Source organism: Anthonomus grandis, chromosome 10 (assembly GCF_022605725.1).
Source record: "Anthonomus grandis grandis chromosome 10, icAntGran1.3, whole genome shotgun sequence".
Classification (NCBI taxonomy): Eukaryota; Metazoa; Arthropoda; class Insecta; order Coleoptera; family Curculionidae; genus Anthonomus; species Anthonomus grandis.
The window spans coordinates 29,372,292-29,394,345 of NC_065555.1; the positions used below are offsets into that span (position 1 = coordinate 29,372,292).

General features: G+C 32.7%; 1 protein-coding gene across 1 annotated transcript in view; it reads right to left on the bottom strand.

The window, feature by feature from the left end:
- Positions 1 to 9,436: 9,436 nt before the first annotated feature.
- The window catches only part of LOC126741745 (aryl hydrocarbon receptor protein 1), a 417,955-nt gene continuing 405,337 nt past the window's right edge, over positions 9,437 to 22,054 (bottom strand). The window contains exon 17 of the mRNA XM_050448292.1: positions 9,437 to 11,846. Coding sequence (XP_050304249.1) covers positions 11,689 to 11,846 — 158 coding nt within the window. The 3' untranslated portion in view covers positions 9,437 to 11,688. The remainder of the gene's footprint in view (positions 11,847 to 22,054) is intronic.

A 22,054-nucleotide genomic window follows, 5' to 3' on the forward strand; every position in this document is an offset into this window, starting at 1 on the left:
AGAGAATCGGTGAATATGTTTGTATACAAAACACCCCCCTTGCCCCTGAGAAGATGTTTAACTCAAACAAGTTGTTGTTTACTAATTCTAATCTTTCAATGTTCTAAGCGATATACAGTGTAATCACGCGAGAACAACTCGCTGTCGTAGACCGCATCCTGTAGCCAAGTTTTAGATACTGCAACCATATCTTACTCGTCCTCATACAGATACATACAGATTTATAAAAAGCATGAGTGACTATTAAGAATGACTATTAAGAATTCGAACATTCTAAGGCAATACATCACTGAGGCTATACAAAGAGCTTCCTATTAGACAATTTACTCAGTTTAAATGCTACCCACGACCAGATATAATTTTTGGAGCGCCGTTGCTATAAACACATCTCAGGTTCTCTTTGCCAGCTTTAAGTCGGTCATGCAACTGCTTTGTGAGATTCCTATGCAGTTGTAATTGATTTGGAGTCTTATCATTTGTGAGGGAGAGGTGCTTTGGAGAGGGTACATTTTTGATCTTCTTGGAACATTTTATCAAGGTGGAAGCAACATCAGCAGAAGTGCATATCATCTTAAACGGTCTACACTTATTACCAACTTTTTTGCTAAGCCTAAAAACAATAAAACTCCCGTCATCAAGAGGTTTGTTCGGGACAGCAACTACAGACCACATCGTTGATATTCTCTAAAGATTCTAAGCAGTTAAAAATCATAAAATTCTTTTTCCTGATTTCTGTTTCATGGTACTCCTGAGATAGTTCTTCAATGTGTCCAATAGCAGTAGGAGAACTGCTGTGTTGACAGACTTGCTTGACTTAAATGTGTTCAAGCTGAGCCGAGACTTAGTTAGGAGAGCATTATGACTCTTAAGGAGATTATTTTCATCTTCCACTTCACTAAGCAGTTTTTTTAAATATGTTATCTCAGGTAATATGTCTATATATAGATATGTTACTTATAAGTGCTGGAAGAGATGCATTAATATTTTGGTTGCTGGGCAATGCCTAAGACTCTATATTAGTTAGGTTCTTCTTCTTGCAGCTTGGACACTACAGAATACATGTGCGATTCTGCAATAACAGGACACGCGACTCTGTAGTAGTTTGGATTTCACAGCATATGCTACAAATCAGTCAAGAGATATCCAAACGGCTGTTTTCTATCTTCTTTGGAAACACACTTAGATTCACATACACAGCAAGTCATAAGATCAGATTGACTCATGATATTGCCCCAATAAAATTGTAAATGAATACAGACTAAATAAAGTTTAAGACGGCTGTAGAGAGATAATGCTAAAAATTATCTGATTTGACACCAAAATCTTTTCGGGATCATTATAATAATAAGCTTTATTTCCAACAGGTTACAAATACCCAGTTACAGGAAAATCAATTAGATATATAAATGTACAAGTACGAATGTATGAACTGTATCAGATCCATGCAACTAAACTATAAAAGAATTGCTATTTAATAAAAAAAGTAGTGAGTTTGAGAAAATAAATAATAAAAAATCAACACTAAATTAGGATAAGGATCAATAATTAATCTAAATCAAAAGAGCAGAAAAAAAAGAGTAAATAAATGTATTCAAACTAAGAACTAAATAACCTAGCCTCCCCCACCGACCATACGCAGGTGATTCAAAATAAGTGCCAGATTGTCATGGTGAATATCACAAGAATCAGCAATAGTGTTAAAGTAGTAACACATAAAGTGAATAGGAATGTTGGACCTGGCTGTGTCTACGTTAAAAGCTGAATACTGTCTAGATCCTGGGCGTGGTACATGAAAGCAAATCCTTTGCAAAAGGGATGGGCAGTCAATTTTATGGTTAAGTAAATTAAATAAGAATTTCACCGAATGCATTTCTCTCCGCAAGTGACCGTTCAGTATCTCTAGAGAGCAGCAGGTTATGGTCAAAATCTCTTGGAGGATAGACTCCATCATCCTTAAATACCAAACATTTAAGGAATCGCCGTTGGACTGTTTCCAATAGGTGAATGTGCTGGTTGTAAATTTATTTATTTATTTATTTAACGATATCCACCAATTTTACAAAAATTAAATAACACAAAAGATACTAATATTAATACAACTTAAGGTAGATAATAGTAAGACATAAATCAATCAAAGTTACAAATTAATTTACAACAAAGAAACCTGTTAAAGTAACGAGTCACTAATTAATTTAAGAGAACTCCTAAAAGAAACGTGCAAGTCAAGACTATACCTATCGAAAGAACGGTGCATTCTAGTTACAGGATTATGCTGTCCATAAGAACTACTATCAAAATCTACATAGAAGATTTTTTTCAGTCTAGTCAATTTTTGCGCCCGAAAATTCAGCCCATTTAAAAGATAATCACAATCAGTCATGCCAGATATTAATTTAAAAATAAAACACAAGTCTGAATTATTACGCCTTAACTCAAGTGGGTCCAAAGAGAGAACTGACATGACCGACTTGTAATCAGTATGACCATTAGCTAATGGAACCAAGTTTAAAAGAACAATTTCTTAAGAATTTATTTTGGACTTTCTTAATATTTTCAATATGCGATTTATAAAATGGAGACCATACGGAATTAGCATACTCCAAACCAGAACGGACTAACGAACAGTACAGAACTTTATAGACAGAGCATGCGAAGTCTTGACTGCATCTAGTTATAACTCCTAGATTTCTATACGCTTTATGAACTAACTTTTCAGCATAAGACAAAAATGTCAATTTAAAAATCGAACATTACTCCGAGATCCCTAACTTCCGTTACCCTTTTTAAAATAGTGGAACCTATACTATAATCAAATAATGTAAAATTGCGAATTCTTTCAAAAGTTATTGAATAACACTTCGGAACATTTAAATCTAAACCATTAAGGTTGCACCATTCATAGTGATTATGCAAATCATCCTGTAACATTGAACATTAGAATCAATAGACAAAAACAGTTTTAAATCATTAGCGAATAATAAAAATTCACAATTTCTTACAAATAATCCTATATCATTAACAAAGATTGTAAAAAGCAACGAACCCACATGTGACTACTTAGGAACGCCAGATGGCACAGAGAAGCTGCTAGATAAGAAGTTATTAAGCCGTATACGTTGCGATGTACCCAGTAGATAGTCCCTTAGCCAACAAATAACATTTCATACAAAACCCAAAGCTTGGAGCTTTGCTAGTAGAAACACATGATTAACTTTATCGAACGCCTTCGAAAAATCCGTATAAACAGCATCAACTTGTGAACCCTTACCAAAAGCATTAAACAGATAATTTTCATAACATATTAAGTTAGTAACAGTGGAACGACCTTTTTAAAACCCATGTTGACTGTTAATAATAAGGCTTTTACATTGCCATGATAATTGCTTGGTTACAAGTGCATCCAAAAGTTTAATTAAATAAGCTTTGTACAAATTTTCAAAATTCTACGTCAAGGCGTTTTTGAGTTATAGATATTTTGAGAATTAAAAAAAATATATTAAAGTTTTTTTTTTAATAAACGCCCATGTAGGTGGCCAATAAAATTAATCAGAGAACTTTTGAGAATTAAAAAAAGGAGATTTTTTTTTAAATTTTAAAAGACAATAGAATTATGGATATTTTGAAAATTAAAAAAAAATATTAATTTTTTTTTTATTTTTTAAAAAACACTGAAATATGTGTATAATGAAATTTAGTTTAGATCGTAGTAGTCGCTGATCGTTTATAATTTTGATAAAGTTAGGATAGTTGTCGCTGTGTTTGTTTCTTTTTTGTTATTATAGGATAGTTGGCGTTGGGTTTGTTTTTTTTTCTACCTATATAATCGAATACTGTTTTTAAGTTTTTGTTGTTTTTAATAAGTTTTAGGTTATAGAGAATTTCCGAAATAGGTTGCTTTTGTTTCGTTTTCTATTTCGGATTTTATTGTTTTGTCTGATTAAAGGGTGTTTAGAAAATTTAGAGTGGTATATAGAATCGTTAAAAAAAGTTAAGAACTTTTTTCCTTATTCTCATTTTTCAATTTGTTAATTTGGGAAATAAATATGGAAAGGGAAGTTATTCCTATTTTAGGAGATGGAAATTGTTTCGATCGATTTCTTATTGTTTGTATAATAACGATGGACATCATAGGAAAATACGATTAATGGTTGTGGAAAAGGTAAGGAGATTTATCTTAAAGGAAAGGAGATTTATCTTACACACTGCCGATCAGAAACGCAGTAGATTACGAAAACTTGCTATCGTTGAATGGTGAATATGCGGGCCATGTTGAATTACACTGCATTGGGCAGTTGTTTCCTAACTATTTATTTAGGGTATATAGGGATGAAAATAATGAAAGTCAAGAGTATGGCACAGGAAATATTATTTGCAATTTGCTTTTTTCTGGCAATCTTGATAGGGTCATTATAGTGTTTTACGTTTTCGCCCCACAAATTTTGCGGAAAATGAAAACACAAGTTTTGTTGGAAAGCAATGTTCTTCAACAGTCTAAAAATAATAAACGTAAGCGAAAAAAAAATTTGACTGGTTACAGGGAAAAGTTAACCAAACCGTGTATCCGTTTGGTTAACTTTAGAACCAACAAAATTACCTAAAACAAAAGTGTAGACGTGCTGTATCAAACAACATTTCAAACGTTGTGCCTTATTTTAGCTTAGGCAATTTGGATAACACATGTGATTACTGTTTTGCACAATTTTTTTCATATGAAACGAACTTCTCTGGATATTTTGGTCTTTGTTGCAGCAATAAAAAGTTTAAACTGGCTGATTTTAAGACTCCTGATGAAATAAAATAGCTCTTTACTAATGATAATGATTTATCAAAAAATTTTAGGGCGAATATTCGTAAATATAATAATTCTCTATCCTTCGTTCCTGTTGAAGCAAATATAAAATTACCTCTGGGATATGGTCCTTATTGTTTTAGAATTCTTGGGACGGTATATCACAAGATTTCTGAATTATATTCCAAAAGCGTAAATTCTGCTTCTTACGGACAACTTCATATTTTGGATTTTTCTGAAGCCAACCAAATTAGACTTCAAAATTCTGCAAACACTTCTTTACGCAAAGATGTTCTTGAAATATTAAATAAAATATTAACTCAACATAATCCCTATGTGCGTTCATATAAAACGATGCATCAAAAGATATGTGAGGAAAAAAAGCTGGCTTTAAAAGAAAATCGGATGCCCTTAAATTTTGTAATGCGGTTTTATCATGAACCTCGGTCAGATCTGCAACGATATAATCATCCTACATGTCCAGAAGTAGCAGCAGTATTTGAATCAGTAGATGGAGCTCCTCCTTCCCATAGGAATATTGCTGTTTACCCAAGCGAGGGTGGGTTAAAAAATATTGATTACGACAGCATGCACTGTGACCCTATGTCGTATGTACTTATATGGCCGTGTGGAGAGCCAGGTTGGTATATTTCAATGCCAACTGGAGGTGAGCGAAAAACTAAGGTACGGCAAAATATTTCGATGCGAGAATATGTTTCATACAGGCTTATGGTTCGTGGTAATTCTGTAATTAATGCAGGAAAATTAAGCCAACAATTAGTTGTAGATTACTACTGCCGTATTGAAGGTGATTAAAGTTTATCCGTAACCAACAAGCAAAACTTCGAGTAGATACTTATATTGGTCTTGCCGATGCCTTACATGTAAGAGCTGAAAATGAAAATTTAAGAATTGGACGAATTGTTATATTACCCTATAGCTTTACAGGTAGTCCACGTAATATGATGCAAAATTATCAGGATGCAATGGCAATGGTCAGAAAATTCTGAAAACCTGATATTTTTTAAACTTTTACCTGCAATTCTCAGTGGCCGGAAATTAAAAACAGTATACATTCATATGAAACTCCGAATAATAGATCGGATAATATCGTAAGGGTTTTTCATTCAAAAGTAAAGCAACTGTTACGATTAATAAATCAGGAAGACATTTTTGGTGAAGAACAAACTTTTTTATAGTCGAGTTTCAAAAAAGAGGTTTACCTGATGTTCATTTGTTACTAAGTTTAAAAGATAACTGCAAGTTTCGAGAAATTTCGGATATTGATAACTGTATTTCCGCAGAAATTCCAGACCTGAATAACACAACACTGTACAATTTAGTTAAGGCACATATAGTGGACGGTCCTTGCGGCAATCTTAACCCCAAATCAGTTTGTATGGATGAGGGTAAGTGTACAAAAGAATTCCCAAAACCATTTATAGAACAAACAAAAGAAAACGTTAATGGTTATCCTCTTTATCAAAGGAGAAATAATGGTAGGACTATCACTAAAAATATTCATGGCAAAGATGTAGAAATTGACACCCAATACATTGTTCCTTACAATCCATTTTTATTAATGTAAGTATTTTCAGGCTCACATTAATGTTAAACTTTGTGCAAGGGTTCACAGCATAAAATATATACGTAAATATGTTTATAAAGGACATGATTGTGCTAATATACAGATTACTGCGGCGGAGAAAGGTACACTCCACCATGATGAAGTGTCAACATTTCTGAATACACGATATGTTAGTCCCACTGAAGCCGCCTACAGAATTTTTTGCTTCACTATGCATGAACAGTCTCACACAGTTATTCGCTTACCCGTACACTTACCGCAAGATCAACAAATATACTTTCGCGAGGACAATGCAACTGAAGCATTATTTAGAGCAGAAATGCAACATACAGAGTTAACTGCGTGGTTTGAGTTGAATAAAAATCCGTCAACCAGAAGTTCTTACATTTATCCGGAAACACCAGTTCATTATGTCTGGAATAAGCAAGGACATACCTGGAAAAAACGTGTAAAAAAGCTAAAAATTACTGGTCTAATGTACAATGTTTCTCCAACTGAATCTGAACGATATCACCTTCGTCTCTTACTACTTTATGTCGTAGGTGCTACAAGTTTTGACGACTTAAGGACTTACGATAATGTCCATTATGCTTCTTTTAAAGAGGCAGCGATGCGACGTGGGCTGCTTCAGGACGATACCGCATGGCATCGTTGTTTACAAGAAGCATCCTTTTTTCAAATGCCACATCAAATTAGGCAACTTATTGCTTATATTTGCATATTTCAGCAACCTTCTAATGCAGTCTCATTGTGGGATACTTTTAGGGATTCTCTGAGCGAAGACTACTTACTTCTTTACAGTCATCAGGATATTGCTTATAAACTCACTCTTAATGATATTAATAAATCCTTAACATTGCATGGTTTTTCTCTTTCGACATTTAATTTACCAATTGTAAATAATATACCATTAGTTCCAGACAATGCACCTCACTTAAGTTTAAATTATGATTGTGATTCTATGATTTTGCAGGCAAATCAGGAGCAACGTCTAATTATTAATGAAATAAGTAAAGTTATACAAGAAAACAATATTAACAGAAGCAATGCTTATTTTATAGATGGTCCAGGGGGTACAGGAAAAACTTTTTTGTATCAGTGTCTTATATCGAAGTGTCACAAAGAGGGTTTTGACGTAATATCAGTAGCATGGACTGGCATTGCTGCAATGCTTTTACCAAATGGTAGCACAGTACATAGCAGATTTAAACTACCTCTTAAACTTTACGAATCTTCGGTATCATCTTTAAATATTAACAGTAAAATGGCAGAAGATATTAAATTAACACGACTAATTATATGAGACGAAGCGCCAATGGCCAGTGCTCATGCATTACTGTGTGTAAATCGTCTCCTTCAGGATATAATGCGTAATAAACATCCCTTGGAGGTAAAATAATTTTGCTTGAGGGAGACTTTCGACAAGTTTTGCCGGTTGTTCCTCACTCTTCGAGACAGACAATTGTTCACCATTGTATTAAATTTTCTCCACTGTGGTCGAAATTTAAAATATTTAAATTGTATAAAAACATGCGCGCTAAATCGGAAGAGCAAGACTTTAGTGACTTTCTTCTTAAAATTGGCAATGGAGAATATCCTGCTTTAAGTAATGAGCAAACTGAAAATTCAGTTTTGATTAAATTGCCTTTAAGTTTAATAAGCAAACAGGACATCGTGACCGAAATTTTTGGCGTTGGATTTCTAAAAGCTGAAGATGTAATACAAGTCTCCAAATACGCAATTCTTGCACCAAAAAAACGAACATTGCAATCACATTAATACAAAAGTTTTAGATTTAATACCTGGATTCGTAAAAACGTATGTTAGTGTAAATCATTTAGTCACTGAAGAAGAAAACGAAATTCTTCAATTTTCAGTAGAGTTTTTAAATAGTTTGGAATTAAGCGGTTTGCCTCCTCATATTTTGACACTAAAGGTGGGTGCCAATGTGATGCTATTAAGAAATTTAAATGTATCTCAAGGCTTATTAAAAGGATCCAGATTAATTATAAGACAAATGTATGAAAACTGTTTAGCTTTGGAAATTATCACAGGAGTTAAAACAGGACAAAGGGTATTAATTCCTAGAATAGATCTTACGCCTTCAGATAGTTCATTGCCATTTAGTTTTAAAAGACGCCAATTCCCCATTCGTCTTGCTTTTTGCAGGACTATAAACAAGGCTCAAGGACAAACCCTAGAACGGGTTGGTTCGGTTAGAACGGTTGGCTAAATACCGGTTTTGGTAAATAAATACCAAAACCGGTATTTAGCCATGGCCAGCTATACGTAGCTGTCTCGCGCCCGATCGTTTGACAATTTAAAAGTACAATAGTACCCAAGGGCAACATTACTTCAAATGTTGTCTACAAAGAAGTTCTTTGAATTGGAAGACGGGTAATATTATAGATTACTTTTTTTAACATGCTTTGGCCTGTGTTCTAGCGTCGAATTTTGACGGGTTCAAACTAGTATTTAATAAAAACGCTTAGGTAGGTATTCAATGAAATTAATTAAAAAACCTTACTTGTAGTATGTTCCCTGGTTAATCTGTGCTATCAGAGACGTTTCAAGTCTGGTGGGTTTAGGAGGGATGGGAAAAACAAAAAGAAAACATCGTTATTATTATAATTCATTATGGAATTTAATTGTCTTACACCACTGCAATTTATTGTATATAAATTTTAATCACATTTAATTATATAATTAAATATTATCTGCAAGATTCCATATATTTTAAACGGTACTCTATTATCTTCTCAAAAATATATTTGAATTACATTATTAATGATAATTACCTCGATTTATTGCTGAAAAATATTTACTGGTTATTCAACTGTATTTTAAAACTGCGTTTAGCACTATGATTATGACTTAATACAGGTAGTTAATGTAACTAACAAAGAGAAAAACTTACATGGAATAAGCACTGGAATGTGCACATTTTAAGTTTTCCAACAATAATTGGAATTGGAACACAATAATTTGCCAAATATTGCAATTATAATAATAAATTTCATTTTCTAGCTTAATGTATTAAGGAATAATGTTTACATTCATTACATTTTTATATTTAATATTACAGTTCATAAATTATAGTACAAAATAATTTACAAGTAACCATTGATTGACTAGCATTGATCGCGTCCAAGATGATCGATCTACAAACATATTTAATGAATAACTAATTAATAAGTGCCTTAATTAATGGCATATTAATACATCTGGGCTACTTATCATAAATGAAATAATATTATATATATGTCCTAAAATTTAATTACGTATTATCGTTTACAAAATTGCGTATTATGGACGAACAGGGTGTCCCAATTTCGAGTCTCACTATTGAGATCTCGTTAACTAGAAGAGATACAAGGCAAAGTTGCGCAATTTGGTGCTCATCAAAACGCCCTTTTAAAATTTCAAAAATTCCGAATACTTCCGATGATATTTGGAAAAAACCGAATACTGGCGATTTCATTTTTTACGACTCTATTTGAATAGATATAACAAAATAAATTATTCATTCTCTTGTATGAATAATTTTTATTTTAATAATTCACTCTCATGTATCGCACTTATTCAACGATTTAATATTAATGGATATTTCCATAAGGACTCATATGTTAAAGAGAAAGACAAAAAATATATTTTTTATAGGAATAAAAACGTTCTCTTTACTGTGCTAGTATATTTAGTTTTAATCTTCTCCCGAAGATGCTAACATCGTTAGCGAAACACGTGTCGAGAGTAAAAATAAAGAGTTTTGGTTAGTGGTAAAACTGTCGCGTAATTTTATAACGAAGACTATAGAAATAGAAAATCCAAGGCAGAATCAAGAAGTAAGACGTAGGGACAACAATAATTTAATATATGGGTCGGTATGTAGCACAATAAAATTATCGGCCCGTTTTTTTCTTGAAAGAAATCTTAGACCGAAAGATATGCAGAATTAATAAATACCAATATAATTAATTCCTTAATGGAAGAACCTTTAATATATTACGTCAACTATGGTGGCAACAGGGCGGTGCATCACCCCATAATGGACGATGCGTCACCAATTTATTAAATGAATTGTTCCCTAACAAATGGATTGGAAACCAAGGATCCGTACGTTGGCCTAAATAGTTGCTAATGGTTGGTTAAATAGCTGCGAACTAAACAATTTTGACAAAACAAAACAGAAAATCAAAATATCTTAAAATATACAGAGTATTCCATTTAAAAAATTAAAGGTGTTGCTATTCTTCTATGTAAGCGGCAACGCTGCAGTGCTAAAAATACTTTAGACCGATAGAGCATTGTCTCTTTGAGAGTCAATCCTCGCATTATCAATTGCCTTTAGCAATGGCCAACAGAATGGTTAAGGAGTTTGAAATTTAAGTTATGGACCGTCCTGAGACCTTTGAGGTTGCAACAATTGAGAAAAGAAAGTGAAATTTGCATCCAAATGTGGATTTCCAGATCAGATCTTCTACTAGCTAAACACTTAAGTTGGACGTATTTAGGATATTTCATACAATTTCAGAAGATTTCTTTATAAAATACTTAAAATGTTTAGTGTACGATCATCTTGAACTAAAGTAAAATAAACAACATAAGAATTATTTAAATAATTACAAAATGATATCTACACAATAAAAATTACAGGTAATAAAAAAATGTTAAGCTGGATTTAAGAAAATTTTAATCTAGTTCTAAATTATGATAAAAGTGACAAAATATTAAAATTTTTATTTGTGTGTTTGCAAACAAAATTTGGTCAACTTTTTCCAAATTTTACCTTTTAATTAGCTCAGTTTCTTATGTTTGTTATTGTCTGGATTGAAGAAACGGATAACTCATGATATTTCTTGTCAATCCACTTGAATAAAGAAAAAGGGTCACTGTGGCAAATAATTTTTTAAATAACTAGATAAGTTACTAAACATCCAAGCTCACATTTCACTGACCTTTAGACATTTCATTTAGAAGACTAATTTGTAAATTTTAGCGAAATAAAATTAAGGAAGATATGTTTTATTCATTAAACACTATGCATGGAGTATTTTTTATGTGCATTTTATGTGAAAAAGCAAATTTCCGTATTGTAAAATTTTCTTCTTCAACACTTACCTTAATAATTACAAATTTGAACATTAGAACTAGTATTTAAAAATATTTATATATTCGAGTTGTAAAAATTAGGTTGAACTCGGTAAACCACCTATCTAAGGCTAAAACTGTAATTTTCACAATTTGAATATCAACCTCATATTTACAACTACATAATTATATACAAAAAAAAAGGGAAGACGCACCGGATTCATCACAAAACCATCACAACTCTTGAATTGTGATGATTGTGATGGCTCACGTGGTGCTGGTTCGGGCTATCGGGATTGCCGTTTTGGACCACCGTTTCGACTTTTGTAGGTCCCTCCTCAGGATCGTTCCACTGGTGATGGCTGTTGATTTCTGCTATGCCTAGAACATGTGAAATGCTCTATTTATTATCAATAAAACAACAACCTTCAATTATAACTTTTAAATCAAATATGAGCAATATAGATTTAGCTTTTGTACTGTCAAAGTTGCCTTATGTAGATGATGTAGTTTCTGCAAATTATGATTACTTATTTTAATTAGTGGCACAGCAACCATGTAACAGGTTCTCAACTTTTGGGTTTTGAATTTTTATTTTAAATTTCTATATAATCCGTGATTTTGCTTAATTTACATCAAAAAAATATTTTTTTATTAATATTTTGTACAACTTTCTTATTTTTTATGGGGCTTTTTAATATTTTTTACACTGAAAAATGAATTGAAACAGGGGACGGTTGAAACAGTCGCCATTTTTTTTAGACGCGAAGGTAAAAACTCGTATACGCAGCCTCACAACGTTTGACTAATTCCACATTTCTGCCCGACAGTGTGAAACTAGAAGTTGAGCAAAGTGGGTGTGTTTGCGCTCGGCTCTCTTATTTAATGTCAACAAAGTAATTTTTACGTTTCATCTAAAAATTGTAGAAACAAGAAATTTAAGTGTAAGTACACCACTTTTTTGTTCTTAATATTTTTTTTTTTGTTTTTGCTTAGGTTTAGCAGCCTAAACTTGTTAGTTTTAATTAAAGAGTTTAAACAAAAATAATATTTTGTCAAAAAAAACCTGAAGGGGACAATTGAAACAAGATGTAAATAATTTTACGGGGACGGTTGAAACATAATTTATAGAAGGCTTTTGGTATTATTTTTGCGTAAACTGATTAACTGATTGTAACAAACTCTCTGAGGGCTATTATTTTGTTATAGAATGCCACGTGAAAGGGTCAGGAAAACAAATAGAGGTACCATATCCAACTTGGTTTACGAAAATGCGTATAGGGAGGTTATTAAAAATGGTGCATCCGTAAAGTCTGCGGCAGATTTGTTTGAACTGAATCATGTTACATTAGACATATTTATTAAGAAAAAGAAAGAATCTATTAAACAAGGGTCCACTGAAACTATAACAATGGGATATAGGTGCGTACAACGAGTATTTAACATTAAGCACGAAAAATCCATGGTTAAATACATAATAAAGGCATCTCAAATATTTTACGGTCTATCGCCAAAAGAAATAGGTAAACTGGCCTACCAAATAGCCGTAAATTATTCATTGAATATACCGAATACATGGACTACTAAAAACTCATTGGCAGGAGAATATTGGTTTTCCGGGTTTATCAAACGTAATCCTGAACTATCACTCCGTTATCTCCAGGCTACAAACCTTTCAAGAGCGATCAGTTTTAACCCAACAAATGTACAACTTTTCTTTGACAATCTTGCCACGGCAATGGACAGATATAAATTCCAAGCGAAGGACATTTAGACGAAACTGGTGTTACGACGGTACAAAAACCTGCTAAAATCGTAGCAGAAAAGAGTCGCAAACAGGTAGGGGAACTTACATCAGGAGAACGTGGCACTTTGTTTACAGTAGCAATAGCGGTAAATGCAATTGGAAATAGCATCCCACCAATCTTTATCTTTCCAAGATTAAGATATCAGGATCATTTCGTTCGTGACGGTCCACCTGGGTGCATTGGAGCAGGAAATGCTCGTGGATGGATGCAAGAAGATGAATTCTTGCTATACTTAAGACACTTTTAAAAACATACCAACAGTTCAATTGAAAATAAAGTTTTGCTTTTAATAGATAACCATCAATCTCATAAAAGCATACCATGCTTGGCTTACCATGCGATCGATTTATGGTCTATTTAAAAAAGCTGTAAATTCAACTTGTGATTCTTTGATGAGAAACAACCCAGGCAAAACGATGACAATTTATGACATCCCCAGCATCGTTAAACAGAGTCTCTCTATGGTTTTAACACAATCTAATATTGTTGGATTCCAGTGCACTGGTATATGGCCGTTTAATCGAGATATTTTTACGGCTTTAGGTTTTGCTCCATCATATGTAACTGACAGACCTGCTCCCGAAAATTTGCAGTTAAATATCCCCAAAGAAGTCCAGGCAGTAGGTTCAAGAGAGAATAAAGATTTAAGCAACACTGATTCTATTCCAAAATTAGTAAATTCTAACTCTCCAAGAGCGTCAACGAGCGGAACTGTTTCGTTAGAGCCACCAAGCACCCCGCCTCTAATTGCATCTACAAGTGTCCAGTCAGCCTCTAACCTCTCTTTGGATGTGTTTTCACCTGAGCTAATAAGGCCGTTACCAAAAGCTCTTCCTCGGAAAACTACAGGGAAACGCAAAAGTAGAAAATCCACCATTTTTACGGACACACCAGAAAAAGATGCTATTCAACAAGAATATGAAGCAAAAAAAAAAAAAGAAGAAAGTGAAAAAAAAATTGGTGATTCAAAAAATACATCAAAAAGACCAGTGTCCAAAAAAACTGGTCAACAGAATAGTCAGGACGCAGCAGTGACAATGAAGACTGTTTTTGCCTAGTATGTTTGGAATCATATAGAAATAGCTGCTCAGGGGAAAAATGGGTGCAATGCATTGATTGCCACCAATGGTCACATGTAGAATGCACTTACACTCATCAAGAGGATTTGTATATCTGTCATAACTGCATGTCAGATGAAATATTCTACTTTGCTAATTTATCTTTATTTCAGCATTAGGATAATTATTATGTTGTTTAAAACTTTTGAATAAAAAATTTGGTTTTATTTAAGTGTAAAAATTATATGTATTAATGTTTTTTCTTCGTATTTCTCAATTGAATGTTATTTCAGTATTAAAATAAATATTTTGTTTATTCTTATTGGTGTTCCAACTGTCCCTGGTATGTGTTTAAACTTTCCCCGTCTCCGGGACAATTGAAACAATATGCAAGGCTATATGTTTCCTTTAAGGCTAATCTTATAGGCATTATATAATAAGTAAAATAAGCTGATTTAAAATATACATGGAATTAATAAATGTCCTTGTAAAAAATTTCTCTAAGAGAAAAAAATAAATAAACGGAAATTGTTTCAATTTACCCCGGTCTCCCCTAGCTACGTTTACAACGCGCGGATGTATTAGGTCCATGGATCTAATGATGGACTTTTTTTAACCTAGTACAGCCCTGTTTACAAGGATTGATTTTTAGGGTTAAGTTAGTGCAGGACTATCTCTAGGACCAAAATGTCAGCTGAAGGGAGTTTATTAGTTTAGACGAAGAACTTTAGGACATAATCTCTAAATTTTTAAAAATGTTATTGTTGCTTAAAAACAATAAGAATAAACTAATCATTTTTCTTAAGGCTTAAGACTGTCCTTCTCTTCCTATTCTTCTTTATTTTTGTGTACAAGAATAAAAACCTCCCAACCTTACATTCAGAGAACCTGACCTTCTGGTCTCTCTCAATAAAATGTCAAACTTGTCTTTTGGTACTTCTAAATAGGTCCTAGGTTTTTACACCGAAAAAATAATCCTCGTGACGTCATTTGATCCAAGTATTAAATATTTGGTACCCCCGTTGGAAACGTAGCTAGTGACATATCTCACACAAATTGACATTAATTGACAAGTGACAGTTAAAAATGATTTTAATATAAATCATCTAGATGGCTACAGACATCGAGTTAGCAATTGTTTTAGCTTAGCGTGTTATTATTGTTATATTGAATTACCATTTTTTTGTTGTTGTCAATAACCATTAACTCTTTTTACTTGAATGTTTTTTCTTTGCAAATAATATTTTTAATTTCTTCATATATTTCTTTTACCTAGGTAGAACATTTTAAAAACATGAAATAATTTGAAATTACCGTCTAAAAAAATAGGGCAATTATTCTTATTTTATTTTTAAAGACTAGTTGATATGTTTGGGAATAGCGAAACGCAAATTGAGAATAATGCTTTTAATTATAATTTTTTAAGTACTGTCAAAATTAGCCAATAAAAGCATTATCCGCAATTCGCGTCTCTAATTTTGCAAGCGTATGAACTGAGCTTAAGGATTCTCGTATGGTGGGTTGCCTAATAAATTATATGGAGTTCTGTATGGTTTACAGCCTTCCCGACATGGCGGCAAAATTTGAACTTCGTAGGCTTTAAATAAAACAACTGAAAAACTATTAGATTCATAAGAAATAGCATTTTTTAGTGCTAAAATATTTATCCGTCGTAAGAAAATCCCAGAATTATGAGAGAAAGTGGATTTCAAGAACGATTTTCGTTCAATGTGTGGTTAGGTGTACCTGGAAGAAAAATAATTGGCCCTATTATACTTGAGGATGTATTGAATGGAGAAAGATATTTAAATTTTCTCGAAAAAAAAAAAAGAAATACAGAATTTTCTCGATTAATTTCCTTTAAATTTTGATCCCATAATATTCTAGCAAAATGGAGCATCGCCACATAGCCCCAGGATGCTCTGCAATTATTTGTGGGAACGATTTGGAGAAAACTGGTTAATCATCATCTTAAAGATTAAGTCTTTCAAACGACTTCAACTGATAGAGACGACTTAGAAAGACGTGTAAGAGCTGCAGTAGGTCAAATTTTAGAACAACAGTTAGAAAATGTGATGAAAGCTACAATACGAATTATTGTAGATAATACGAATCGATTGTATTTATGTTAAATAGTTTATGTTAGAGAATTTATTAAATATAATCTTACAGCAGTTTACAATAAGAAATAGAAAATTTTCAGTTTGATTATGTTTTTTACATAGATAAGTATATTCGTATCTGTCAGATAAGGTACACCAGATCTAAACAGCGCACTATTTTTTTTTACCGATCCGAAGTTAAAATGTTTATTTATTTATACTCTTACAAACATTTTTAAAATGTAATTATATGTGGGAGTGCTTACTGGCTTGCAGAAAGAAAAAGGAAAACCAATAATAATGATGAAACTAAACCTACACTAAAACTAATAACATTTAATAAAATACACCTACTTACAATTAAAAATCAAAAACAAAAAGAACAGATTAACAAGTAAATGATTAATCAGATAAGGATACAAAATCAGTCTTAATCTTTATCATATTTTTGTATATAATTATTATATTCTTGCATCATTCTATTAAATGGCGAACAACTTGAGGGTGAACACTGGAAAAGATTGTTATTTCTTATTCTCAAATTGATTTTAGGAACAGCAAATAATAGATGATTAATTAAAGAACAGTTCTTATATTTTAAGTTGTTAGTTATGTAGTAAATAAATAAGACATCATTTATATTACGCCTAACACTCAATCGTACCATTTTAAATTCAATTAGCATACTATTATAGGAGATCATATAAGGATATGCATTATGTGTTCTTAAGTACAGGTATCTTAAAAATCTTTTTTGGACCCTTTCAATCATATTAATATGCACCATTGCTTTAGGTGCCCAGATAACTGAGGCATACTCCAAGATCGGTCTGACCAGTGAGTTGTACAGAATTATTATTGATTTTAGTTCTTTAAAATGTTTTGCATTTCTTATTACAAAACCAAGAAGCTTATATGCTTTGTTTACAATGGTTTCATAGTCTTGCTTAAATTTGAGATTTGTTTGAAAACAGATTCCAAGATCCCTAAATTTCCTTTTCCTAGTTAATGATAAGTTATCAATTTTGTAATCAAAATTTATAAATTGCATTTTTCTTGTGAAGGTTAGAATTTGACATTTATCTATCTCTAATGACATTTTATTTTCTCTGAACCACTGGGCCACCAAGTTCAAATCAATTTGCAGCTCAAGACAATCAATAAGAGATGTTATGTGCATAAATTATTTAAAATCATCAGCAAACACGAGACATCTAGCATGCTTTATACAGTTTGGCAAATTGTTCAGAAAAATTAGAAATAAATAAGAGAGGCCCAAGGTTACTGCCCTGAGGCACCCCAGATGTTACTATATATATTTTTGACAATTTTTTACCAACTTTAACTTGCTGAGGCCTTCCGGTAAGATAAGATACCATAAACCTACATGCTTTCAGCGAGAAACCAAATTTACCCAACTTATTCACCAATAGCCAATGGTCAACCCGATCAAAAGCCTTTGCACAATCTGTCAAGACAACATCTAGCTGCTCTTGGCTATCTACTGCATTGGCAGCTGCCTCAGTCAAAGTGCTGAGGTTGGTGACAGTTCAGGCATCTGGTAGAAATCCATGTTGTTGCTGAGAGAATTTATTCACGAAAGAGCTCAAAATATCTTAGTATAAAATGTTTTCAAAAATGTTTGCGAGAGAATTAAGAACGCTAATTGGTCTGTAGTTGTCAACCAAAGAATTATCTTCTGATTTGAGGATTAGAGTAACCAAAGCATATTTAAGCACTTCTGGAAATGTGTTTGTTTTTAGACACAAATTAAAAATGGTTTTTAATGGAGTGCACAAGATATCAGAACAACCTTTATAAATGTATGAGGGGATACTATCATTGCCAGTGGCCTTTTTTGATTTTAATCTCTAAATGGCTGGTTGAATTTGCATTTCAGAGATCTTGGAGAATGAAAAGTTGCCACTAGATTTATCAAAGTTAAGTTTTTCAGACTGTTGAAATACTGAGCTAAAATATAATGCAAATGTGTCAGCTATTTCCTGAGCACCGCTAATAGTACACTACACATAGCATACCTCAGCCGGAACACCAGGTCTTGAACGCCCAGACCTGACAAAATCCCAAAAGCTATTTGGGTTAGTTTTGACATTTCTCTCGATATTCTCATGATAAGTTCGAAGCTCATGTGCAGTTTGATATTTCACTGTACTTCTAATTTTGCTATATTCATTCCTAATTTGAAAATTGGCAGTGCCTTTTTTAATTTGTTTATGCAGATGTGTCTTTAACTTAATCTGATAATTAACTCTGATCAAATCGTGAACTACAGGCTAATCTCATTACTCTGTAACTTCTCAAAAATTTTCGAAATTATCCTGAATCGGTCGCTATTTAGTCACGCAAAAGAACTCATCTCTGTAGACCAGCATGGATTTTTTAGCGGGCGATCTTGTGTTACTAACTTATCCTGCCTGTCTAGCCACATCTGTGAATCACTTGATGTTAATACCGACTTCCAAAAAGCCTTTGATCGGATAGATCACTATATTTTGCTGCATAAATTAACTCAGTATGGTTTTTCAGCAAGATTACTTAATTTATTTCATTCCTACTTGATTGGTAGATCTCAATATGTTGAATATGAGGGCTTTAAATCGAAACTTTTTAACGTAACGTCGGGTGTGCCACAGGGCTCGAACCTGGGTCCGCTCCTGTTTAGTTTTTTTATAAATGATTTGATTGAGTCACTCACTTGTCATAGGCTGGCTTTTGCCGATGATTTGAAGCTATATTTAAATGTATATGGTTTGGAGGATTGTGTTTTTCTTCAGAACTGTCTAAATACATTGGAGGTATGGTGCGCTGTTAACAGGTTAGGCTTGAATGCGGCTAAGTGTAGTGTGGTCAGTTACTCTAGATCAAAAACACCCTTAAATTTTAATTACTTTATTAATGATACTATTTTGAGTAGATTAGAGCAAATTACTGATCTTGGTATAACCTTTGACTCTGAATTTACATTCGTTCCACATTTCAATAACATAGTCAAGTCAGCCCTGAGAAGGCTTCATAATTAGAGTTTTACTTTGGAGTCTACATTAAAACTGCTTTTCTGTTGCTTTGTGAGATCAAAACTGGAGTTTGACTGCATTATATGGAACCCGCTCTATCAGAATCATGTTGGTCTCCTTGAATCTGTTCAGCGTAGATTTGCTAAGTTTTTGGCCTTCAGGCAGGATGGCATATATCCGGTAAGAGGGTTTGATCATCGGCAACTATTGGAACGCTTCAATCTACATCCATTACATCTCAGAAGAATGATCTTCTCTGTAAAATTCCTGCATGGGTTACTGAATGGATTCATTGATAGTCCTGTACTTCTTTCTGGTGTACGTTTCATGGTGCCTAGGCTTAATGCTAGACATCCCCTAACATTCTTTCTGCCAAGGCCTCATACTAACATCCTGTTGAAATCGCCACTATATACAATATGCGCTATATTTAATCGGATCTGTCACAAGTGCGATATAAATTTCTCTCCGGTTCATGTGATTATCGATATCTTGGTGGATCATTACTCTTGGGATTAGGGCCCATGTGTTTAAGTTATAGTTAGTAGGTATATTGCAGTTAATTTAATTTAATTTTGTTGAATATGTGATTATCTTGTTAAACTTTTATAATTGGGTTTTTATATCATATTAATAGTTATTTGTTCTAATTTTTTGGATAACATTTGAGAATGTGACTTTACTTTACTCTTTTTCTTTTCTTTTCATTCTTTTAGGTTTGTTTGTGTGTGTTTTTTTTTAACTATATTTTTCATTGTTTTGCAACTGTTTCCTGTTATTGGGCAAGAAGCCTGTTGGAAATAAAGGCTTATTATTATTATTATTATTAATATTTTTCTTTAGTTCTTGAGAGAAGTATTTTGGAAAACTTTTGAGTTTTCGAGTGCCTATTTTAACTTTCTTTCTGGGTATTGCCAGGTCTAAGCATTCATAAACCTTTTGATAGAACACATGAGTGCACATGTCAACATTGTCAGCCCTTTCAAGTTCTGCCCAATTAACTTCCCTCAATAATGTATACAACCTATAAAAGTCGCCCATTGAATAGTCATAAATATATTCATAGTTAATGTAATGATGATTTTTTATGTGATTCAAAGATATCGGTAAAACCATACTTAAAGCAGGATGGTACTGATCTTCATCAAGAATTGGATTACCACAGTGTTCTAAATTAGTTATTTGCATATTAGATAGTACAAGATCCAGTTTTCTTTTCATTTTGTTAAAGACATTATTATGCTGGTCTAAATTATAAAAATTTAAAAAGTTATTTATCAACTTACTTTTCTCACAGCCTTCTGTTACATAGAATGGTTAAAATCTCCTAAGATAATTATATTTACATCCTTATCTAAGATACATTCAAAGAGGTTAAAAAATTGCACATATATATCAACATTTGCATTTAGTGGAATACTGCACATAAATAAAAATATTTCTTTTTAATTGTAATTTTTACCAGTAAGCACTCAAGACTAGAATCCTCATGGATATTAATGGGGACGAGCTTCATGTCCAAGTTCTTCTTAGCTTCTACAAGAATCCCACCTTCCCTTCGACCATCTTTCCTGTCGCTTCTCATTATACTATATCTGTTGTCTAACAGCTCTGCATCATGGAAACCATCTGTGAGCCAGGTTGCGGTTAAAGTGACTATATCATATTCTTCAGCTAAAAAGTTAGTATAGAGTTCACTAACCTTAGTTCTGAGGCCACGAACATTTTGATAGTAGACTTGTAAATGTAGAGTGGTATCTTGATGTTGACAGTAAACATTTTGAATCATATTGAAACATTTTATTAAATAAAATGTTTCAGTTTCTATCCTAGTTTTTAAAATATCTTAAGAAATAAAAGAGGTTAATTGCAAAAAAATAACATTCAAGTAAAAACAGTTAATGCTTATTGAGAACAACATATCCACAATTTCTAAATATCCGCACAAAAACTTACTAACGCGTTGTCCGTAGCCATCTAGATGATTTACATTAATTTTTTTACATTAATCAGTTTTAACTGTCACTTATCCATTAAATGCCAACTTGTGATATGCCGCTGAAAAGAAAATGTTAATATGCGAATGACGTAACATAAAATATATTGGATTTCATAAAAAATAAGAAAGTTGTGATTACTTCCGGTTAAACCAAAAGTTAAAGAACATATTATTTTATGTAAGTTACACAGAATCAGGGCTTATACACATTTTCAAAATTTAAAAAAAAAAATGAGACCATGTTACGTGGTTGCTGTGCCATCCGGTATATAACATTTAATATAAAGGGAGTTTCAATAAGAATGCAATATTTGAATTGCGCCATGTTTGACAGTCATAACGTCAAATGATTATGACGTGACAGATAGGAGTTAGTAAATATAGAGCATACCATGATAGAACAGCGCGTTCTGATGTTCAAAAATTATTATTAAAATGGTAAAAGTTTAATTGCCACTATTCGTAAAGTGCGTCTAATGTTCGGTACATAATTCATTTACTGTGAGAAGAACAATAATCAATAAATTCGAAAGTACTGGTTCGGTTAGTGATGTGAAATACACGATACGAGCTCGTTGAAGTCGTTC